Genomic DNA, 9,484 nt, shown 5'->3' on the forward strand with positions numbered 1-9,484 from the left:
TGATTGTATGGTTTTCTAAAGTCCTCACACTTGAGGCAAGCCATTGGTGCTTTCAATTCACCATTTCATGAGCTTACAGTTGGAACACCATGATCTTCTTCTTCACGTTTCTCTCAATATAGGAAGAGTGAGGAAGATCCAATGGTACAGTGATGATCTCCATCACACGAGCTTCATTTCCATGTCCTTATTTTCCATTTTTATTAAAAAAATTCTCTGCAACTGGTGGCCGGAAGTGGTTGTCTCGCCGGAGAAGATGGTGGTTTCCACCACCATCACCACGTGTGTCGCTCTTGGCCTTTGGATCATGTGTTCAGGATCTAATTGTGTGCCTCCATTATGTTTACTTCATTTAATACATGTCGCTACGCGTTTGACTGGGTTGCACTGTGTTCTCCATGATCTGAGCCATACATCCTTGCCACGTCAATTAATGAGCTTCATCCTGTGGCGCTGGTTTTTTCATTTATTCTATTTTTATTTTATTTTCAGTTAATTCCTTTTATTTTCAAAAATTCATAAAAAATTCATTTGAAGTCATAAAAATATGAGACCAACTTCTAAAAATTTCTTGAAAAATCTAGTTTCATATTTTGATTTTTAATTATTTTTGTGACTTCATTTGATATTTTTCATGGATTATTTGATTTTTAATAGTTTTAATTCATTTTAAAATACTTTCTGACTTTTGAAAAATCCAAAAATATTTTTCTAGCATTTATGGATCATGATAAATCAATGAAAAATAGTCTCATCAATTTCTTATTTGATTTGAGATTATTTGAGATTTTAATTCATATTGTGCTATTTTTAATTGTTTTTAATTGTTTTTAATTACTTTCTGATTTCAAAAATTGGTGAGAAAATTAGTCAAAGCTTGTTCGACTATGTTAAACCTATGAGAATTTAATTGGACTTGTTGAAGTTGATTTGATTGAATTTGAGGTTTGGCCTTATTTGTTTATTTTTTATTTGCATTTTATTTTAATTCAAAAAATACCAAAAAAATATTTTTGACTTGTTGACTTGTTATCTTCATTTCTTTTATGTTTGGTGTTCATTGGTGATGATTTGATTCACATTTGATCAATTGGACTTGGTTGTGGTCTTCTTTTTCCCTCCCTTTCATCTTCATCCCTTTCTTTCCATCAATGGGCAATGAGTTAAAGTCTTATGGTTGGTCTTGACAAATGAGAAGTTTAACCTTCTTTGATCCAAACCAAACTCAACTTGATCCATGATCAAGTGAGTTGTTTTGTGTCCAAGATAGGTTGCTTCTTAGTCAAGCAAATAACCTAAAGTCAATACAAGCCCCTTCCCCTTTTGTTTTGGCATGGCAAGTTTATGGAGCTTGGCTTACTAGTCATGATCTCTAACTTGTGTTCTTTGCCTATATTTTTATTGACCGGCCTCAGATAGGTGTGACTACTACATTAGTCCACTTACGATTGCTTAACATAGCACTACATTGTCTTATGACAAGCTAACATAACTTTACTAATTACTAACTTTAATTTGAGCTTTTAATTTCTTGTCATTTACTTTTAATGTCATTTAATTCTTGCTCATTATTCATATTGATTTTCACTTTGCTCACTTGAGCACATATTTTATGTTTATGTCATTTTTCTTTTGCTCATTTGAGCCCATTATTGTATATAAATATATTGATATCTTGTGTTTGCTTTGTGTTTGTTTTGTGTGAACCAAATGCAAAAGGAGAAAGGACTTAGAATTAGGACGTACCCATGCTTAAAAGGAGTTCAAGAGAAACTATGCCTCATGCCTTTAGAATGCTAAATTTGTTGAAGAGCAACTAGGCCTCATGCCTTTAGAATGCTAAAATCCAAAGTTGATCTCAAAGGACTTCTCCCCCAAAATTATCCTTTGTCGATTCCCCTTATTGTGTTGTGAACTTTTTGATGTTCTCTTTGTGTGATAGGGATCCCACCTTGAGATTGTGAAAAGAGGCTCATTGTCATGAGTAGCCAAGTTAAGAGACAAGCCAAATGGAGATCCTAGGAGCTTGAATTCAATTGTTTGATTGCTTGTTTGTGTGCTAAGTCCAAAGGAAAGGAGCATCTTGAATCATCTCTATGATTCCAAGAAAAGGAACTCCAAGGGTTTACCTTTCCCCCTCTTATCTTTGTATGCTTTAGGACTAGCCCTTCTTTTCTTCTCCTCACTCTAACCAAGCCAAAAATCATTTTCTAAACTTTGACTTTGTTTTAAATTAGAAACCTAGGCCTTAAGCCTTTGACTTTTCCAAACTCTTTTCATGAATACTCATTGTGAATAAACTTTAATCCAACTTTGACTTCATTTTGTAAATAAATGTAACTTGTAAATATAACTCACTTCAAGATGTTTTGTGATTCCAATGGCCACCTTGTTAAAAAATTTCAAAACATTAGTCATAGGTTTGAGTTATCATAGTGGTTGATATAAATCGCATCTCATTCTTAGTGGTTGGATTATAAGTCTTCCATGCTTATTATAGGGTTAACCCCTCACTAGCATGTTGAAGCCTTCCTCACATGGTGGATTGTTGGTTTAGATTGAGTTTTCTCCCTTTGATAACAAAAGACCTTAAGGCTTTTGATCAAATCAATTCACTAATCTTTGAGACTTTTACCCCGAACTACGAGGTTTTGATCCTCCTTTGTGATGGTACGTAGGCAATGGGTTCATCCATTCAAACAACAAATTTGTAAATGTAATCTATTCTCTTCTCATCCCTCCAATCTTGTTTGCACAAATCTTTTCACAAATACCAACCTACAACACATATTTGCAAAAAGGGTTCCCTTAGAGTACTAAGGATGTTTTGGGTGCGTAAAACCTTCCCATTTCATAACCAACCGCCTTACCCAGATCTCTGACATTTTTATTAGTTTTTGATTTGAAAAACTTCTTACTTGACTTTTGTTCGCTTTTTAGCCTTTCCTTTGGACAAATAAAAGTGCGGTGGCAACTCGAATTGTATGTTGACTTTTGGTTTAGTCAATAAACCTAAAAGTAACGAAAACCCCGCTACAATCGTATGTATATTTATTGATAATGGTTGTTGTATACAATCTCTTTTACAAATCTTTATCGATGTTATCTTTGATTTCAATATTTATCTTAATGAGTTTGGATTGCTATAGACATATACTGTTCGAACTCGACCTAAGATGAACATCTACTAGATTCTAAACTCTAGACATGGATTTAGGTCTAATATTCACAGTGAGTATCAAATCTTAATGCTCCATATTGTTTGATAGACTGAGAGATCATCGATTAGACAATACAATAAAACTCTCGTCGGTGTTGCAGACATGAATACTGATGTGAACAATACATGATGATATTGATAAGTGTTTTAGGTTGTGTACAACTAATCGATAGGTGTAAGTATTTGATGGGTGGATGAAATTCAATTCCTGACAAGTTCTCTCGACTCCGAAGAATGTATTTATTTTTGTTCATATGTTTTTCTTTTTGCATTTTACTTTCAAACCATTCAAACCCAAGCTTAGAAACGTAGAGACCGTTGAACGACATTCTTTCCCTCGCACTAATCCCTGTGGAGACGATAAAACCCAGAATTCTTTCAAACTTAATTTTTGCTTGTCGCTATATTGCACCAACATCCATGAAAAGAAATCTACATGTACGTCAATGATAAATGCGCCTTAACTGGATTGGGCCTATGAATTGAGTTTATCTTTATTGACAGTTAACCAACCCGAAACATAATCTTTATATTGCACATTACTTATGTGTAGAGTCGTCTCAAATTTTTGAATGCCCTATGTAGGCCCAACGCATTTTACTCGTGTCAAAACAAATAGAAATCCTATTTAACCACAATTTAGCTTGTGACAATATTTTATAAGATCCTTATTTAACTACGGTTTAATCGTAATAAATTTTGACTGTTTAATCTGTCTTGCCCACTTTCAAAGATGACTTGTCTATGTTATTAATTGTCAATACTTATTAAGATAAATCGAACTCACTCACCCACAAGAAGATTAACCAAAACTTATTCTATTGAATAAAGTCAACTAAATGAAAATTTGTTACAAAAATACCATAATTTTTTTTTTAAGTTTAAACAATCATTGTTGTTCGATACCAAGAAAAAGTATATGGATTTTGCAATCGAATGATTTTACATTTTTTACGTCTTTTGTCAATCTAAGAAACGGTGATCTTATAACTTTTCCATCTCCCTCTTTTTTTAATGGAGTGTTTGCAAACATTAATATTTTGTAACAAATTTTTAATTTCTACTGCATATTTTTGGTGAGTTGGACGATGATGATAAAAAAATAAGGATCGAATTGTGTGTGGAAATGTCTCGTACTGTTATTTTTATTTTCAGTAAATCTAGACCACATATTAAATCTAACGCTATATAAAGCTGTGAAAACAAAAGAAAGGCAAGGCTGAAGCGCAAAAGTGCGGCGAAGAAAAAATGAGTTACATGTTAGCAACGTTGTCACAAAAGAGAGAGGTCGATTCCATCATCAGAGACACCATTGATAAGGTTCTTGTCCTCCGCTTTGGTCGTGTCTCTGATCTTATTTGTCTTCACCTTGATCAAATTGTATGATTTCCTTTTTTCTTTGTTTTTTTTTCTCTTTATTCTCAATTTAAACCCTTTATCTTTCATTCTAACCCTGGTGTTGATATAGCTTTCTAAAGCAGCAAGAGAGTTGTCCAAATTCGCAACTGTGGCATTGGTTGATGTTGACTCTCCTGAAATCCAAGTCTATGTCAAATATTTCGACATCACTTTAATTCCATCTACGGTGTTTTTCTTCAATGCTCATCACATGAAAATGGATTCCGGGTATGATATTACCACTTCCTTTTTCTTATTGCTTACCCTTCTGCCATTTTAATTGAAATCATGTCATGAAAATTGAACATTTGAAGTTGCCTGATAAAAGATTTGAAAACTGGAAATGAACTTTTCTCTTTAATTTTCACACCGTTAATCATTCTGTATCTGTAAACTTTGACTTCTATGTATGTTGGGTGGTGGTGTGAGTCAGGGAGATTAGTTGAGATTTTTTTTTGGGTTGAGAAAGAACCTACACCTCTGAAAAACCTCTGGAAAAAAGGTGTGTTCCACCTGTTTTTTTTCAAAATTATTACATGTGCTCAAAATTATTACTAGTGTCGCCGCGTCAATATGGAGTTTGTATTTAGCATGTATGTGTTTCATAGGAGAAAGGCCTTCTTTCAGTAAATTCTTCTAATGTGCACTTACAGATGTTCCAATCAAATTGAAATGTCCTTCAAATGATTTAGGAAGGATATATGGCAATGTTCTCAATAGTGCGCTATTTGGGATTAACAATATAGATATATCTATGTTAAGACAAGTTTACTTATATTATGAACTTTCTCAACTAAACCATCCCGTTCCATTTTCTCTTTTTCATTTAGAAGTTAGGACTTGAGAATCCTATTATACATGCACTACGAAGCACCAACACCTCTGATATTAGGTGTGCTTGTATTCGACACTTGGGCAACACGTTTCCGATAACTCATACAAGTGTTCCAATTTTTCAATTTATTTTTACTTTGACACATCTTAAATACTCACTAGGCACTTCTACGAGAGTTAAGATGTGACAAAACAATGATGATCAGTGAAGAGATTTGATAGAAATCGGTACCAAAATACAAACTAATGGTAGAAACTGGCTTTTATTTATGGCAGAATATGTTTACAACAGAGACATGATTACAAACACTAGAAAATACATAATACACATAAACTAATCCAAGAAATTTGAGAGTCTTGGTCTCTCCCTTCAAAAATTAGAGAGCTTGGTCTCTCCCACCTAAAACCATTCAATAAATATCCATCCCCAGTTTCTCCTATTGTTTCCTTATTCTTAAATAATATACCTCCCATAATAACTTCTCATAACTGCCTATAACTGCCATTAGAAGAAGTCTAACAAGGTTAAAGGCATTAAATTTAATTACATCATTTTTAACTTTTAAGTACGCTTGATAGATGAATGCAGATGAAAAACAATCGTATTTTGTTTAATGACTTTTTTGTAGATGTGCGCGCACGCACACATATATTAGATTTTTTTATCGATAATGATTGCATTTTATTTAATTATAATAAATTAATGAAAGTATATTGCTGTCAATGTTATATATATATATATATATATATATATATATATATATATATATATATATATATATTTAAATTAATAAAAGTTTATCTTATTTTTCTTAAGATAAAACTTAAGAAAAATAAGGTAAACAATATTATTTACTGATTGAACTTAAAACTTCCACTTAGTGCAATGAGACTTAGTTGTTGTTGATTGAGCTTAAAACTCTTACAATGGGGGAAACTAATAGAAAAAAAGACACAAGACTTGCAAGAACTCTTAGACCATAGCAGAATTGCTCATAAACCAGAGAAACCCTCCTAAGTGATTCTAACAAAGTTTCTTAATGAATCTCAAGTGATTCTAACAAAGTTTCTTAATGAATCTCAACTTTCTCTCCCTCCTTGTTATATAACAAAAGCTCCCTAAAATTAAGGGAATATCCCAACTAACTTTATTCTCTTAGCTTCTACAACCTTCTAGAAGCTGGAATTGTGCGAATTGAGCTTAATGTTGGGTCATCACACATATTAGGCCTCGGTGTCTGTCATGTTAGGTGTGTGCCATAGTCCGTGCTTCATTGAATGTGTATGAGTGATGTACTAACATTGTTATTTTTTGCCTTTATTGTTGGCTGGGCTTGATAAACATGTATTGTATTGGTGGTTTAAATCATCTAATGTTATATAGGTTATAGATTATATATAATAACTTTTGTGGAGTTAAAATTTGCAGCTATAAGTATTATGGTTGTTTGATAATCTGTTAATTACAAAGTATTAGTTATTGTTATAGCAAAATAGATTTTTGAGCTATGTATATCTTATGTTCTAACTTGTATCGCTGAGATTTTGTTGTACTTTATGCAGTACTGCAGATCATACTAAATGGATCGGTGCTTTTCACAAAAAGCAAGACTTGGTTGATGTGGTAGAGGTACACATCCTTGTTTACTGAAGATAATTTAAGAAATTACAATATGGAGAAATGTTTGCTTCCAAGTATTTGTTATGAATGTTGATGAAACTGTTTTTACATTTCTACAGACAATATTTAGAGGAGCAATGAATGGAAAGCTAATTGTGAATTGTCCTCTCCCAACTGAAAGAATACCAAAATATCAATTACTTTACAAGAATGTCTAAAAATTACGCCCTTTGTTTGAGAGTTTGAAAAAATAAGGAAGGATAAAGTTGAAAGAATTGAAGAAATTTTCACGGGAGAGCTTTGGATGATTTACTTTCCTCCTAATACAAAATCCCTCTCTAATTTATCTATTTTTCTCTCGAAATTACATATACCATTATGAGGTACGTATATAGTATGGATATTTCACGAATTTGTGTTTCAGAGTTAGTGCTATTACATTCAATTATCTCTGATTTTCTCGTTTTTAATGTATAGTAATGAGATAACATGTTTCTGTCATTGTTCTATCGACGTGATTTTTAGAAAATAAGATAATTAGGTTTTGAATTTATTTCTATCAAGTTTACAACACTCGACACTATTCATACATCTTCACCCACGCAATCCGAATTTCACATCAAGTTTTTATTTTCATTTTATGTTATACTAGCGTTCAAACGGGCTCGTACCCACTATCTGTTTTCTTAATCAACACGTGTGAAAATATTTATGATGTTCTTTTAAATGGAAGTTATATAGGAAGGTAATAGTAAAAAGTTATTTGAAATATAATAGTAATAGTTTCAATAAAAATTATATGTAAGTTATATAAGAGTAAAATTGATAGAAATATAGATTACACCAAAATTAAATTTTACCTTTATATACTGTTGTAGATTATTTTTGATTTATTTAGGTTTTCACTTTACAAATAAGTACGAGGTATACACTTGAGCACTCACTCTATCAAAAAGTTTATCAAAAAGTTTGAAACAAAAGATCTAATTTTTTAGGTAGCATTGGAAGAAAAATTGCAATAGAAAATATTTTCTTTGCAATGAATTCTTACGAATAATCAATTCAATTGATTACTTTTTTTTTGTAGTGCAAGATCTTTAATCATCAAAGCAAGTTGATCACAAATGACAGCTATATCTCTTCTACACAAATATAATTGCAACGAGTGATTCCTCTACTTACAATGCTAGCTATAAATGAATTGAAGTCTTATGGACAAAATGAACTCAAAATTCGGGTGCATGTAAAATTATTAGTTTGAAATGATGATTTAAATGAAAAATATTTTTGATGCAATTGTCAAAATAAATTTTTAATGTTAGAAATGAACGATGATGCATGAATAAATGATTAACGAGAAAGTAGATATTATATACTGACGAAATTAAATTAAATTAATGCATGAAATAATTGAATAAATAAAACATGAAATACACAAACATGCTAAAACGCATATTTTAGACAATTTAAAAAAATAATTAACTCATAAAACAAAATCAATTATCTCATGCATTAAGAACATGGGGGTGAGATGATAATCCCAATGCGTTCCCTATCTTATGGGTCTACTCAGCTCTACAAGGTTCTAATCATAGTACTAACTCAAGTGACAAATGGGAAAAAAGCTTAACTTCATAAAACTCGCAATGTATGGAAACATGCTTCTTGAGTTCATTAACTCAAACAATCACTAATCGAAAATCATACCAAGGTATCTTTCTCCGGCCAATCCCACGTCTAGGATTATCGACACGTGTCACGGATCCTTGTAACATACTTCAACTTTCTTGAGTTCTTCAAATTCTTCTATGGGACTCTTACCCATTTGGTTGCACTATGAGATTCTAACCCATTTGGTTGAACATATGAGACTCTAACCTATTTGGTTGATGCGAAGTATTGGTGCATCCATCCCGATCTTACTCTATATAAGTATCATGACTTGGGACGACACAATCAAAGGTTATTTCTGACTATGTGATTAGATATAACACAACATGATTGTATTCGAAAATCACAAGGTGATCACATTCACCTTAATCACACAACAACAATATGTGTTTCATACAAAGCATCTAACTCTTAACTATGGAATTCATCCATTCATGACACTTACCTAGGTATCATATTGAATAAACGTCGCCTTCTAATGTTATCTAAGTCATATTTCTAATTCCTTAATCTAATTAGATCACTAGGTTAAATCACTTGATTCATCATGTATTTCTCACATTTATTATAGATTCAATGCATAAAAGTCATGGCAAGTGTTTAGTAGCAATGCAATGCATTCAGAAATATCAGAAAATAATACATGAAGTAAAAAGCATGAGACAATCGATTGGTTAGGGAGCCTAATCGATTGGCCTGGTTCATATTTCCATTATTCAAAGAAAGACAGAGACCACCGA

At 32.1% G+C, this 9,484-nt stretch overlaps 1 protein-coding gene across 3 annotated transcripts; it reads left to right on the forward strand.

The window, feature by feature from the left end:
• Positions 1-4,379: 4,379 nt before the first annotated feature.
• On the forward strand, positions 4,380-8,383 carry LOC127085219 (uncharacterized). 3 transcript variants are annotated; one of them, XR_007789024.1, is made up of 5 exons: positions 4,380-4,600; positions 4,689-4,846; positions 7,016-7,082; positions 7,193-7,456; positions 8,161-8,383. XR_007789024.1 is itself a non-coding variant. In XM_051025762.1 (4 exons), the coding sequence occupies exons 1-4, from the start codon at positions 4,469-4,471 to the stop codon at positions 7,289-7,291; spliced, it is 456 nt and encodes a 151-aa protein (XP_050881719.1). In that variant the 5' UTR covers positions 4,380-4,468; the 3' UTR covers positions 7,292-7,574. The 3 variants fall into 3 exon arrangements, 2 of the variants coding, with proteins under 2 accessions (XP_050881719.1, XP_050881720.1); XM_051025762.1 differs by lacking the exon at positions 8,161-8,383 and having other exon boundaries at positions 7,193-7,574; XM_051025763.1 differs by lacking the exon at positions 8,161-8,383 and having other exon boundaries at positions 4,388-4,540; positions 7,193-7,574.
• Positions 8,384-9,484: the final 1,101 nt, after the last annotated feature.

This window comes from Lathyrus oleraceus, chromosome 5 (genome assembly GCF_024323335.1).
Source record: "Lathyrus oleraceus cultivar Zhongwan6 chromosome 5, CAAS_Psat_ZW6_1.0, whole genome shotgun sequence".
NCBI classification, from domain to species: Eukaryota; Viridiplantae; Streptophyta; class Magnoliopsida; order Fabales; family Fabaceae; genus Lathyrus; species Lathyrus oleraceus.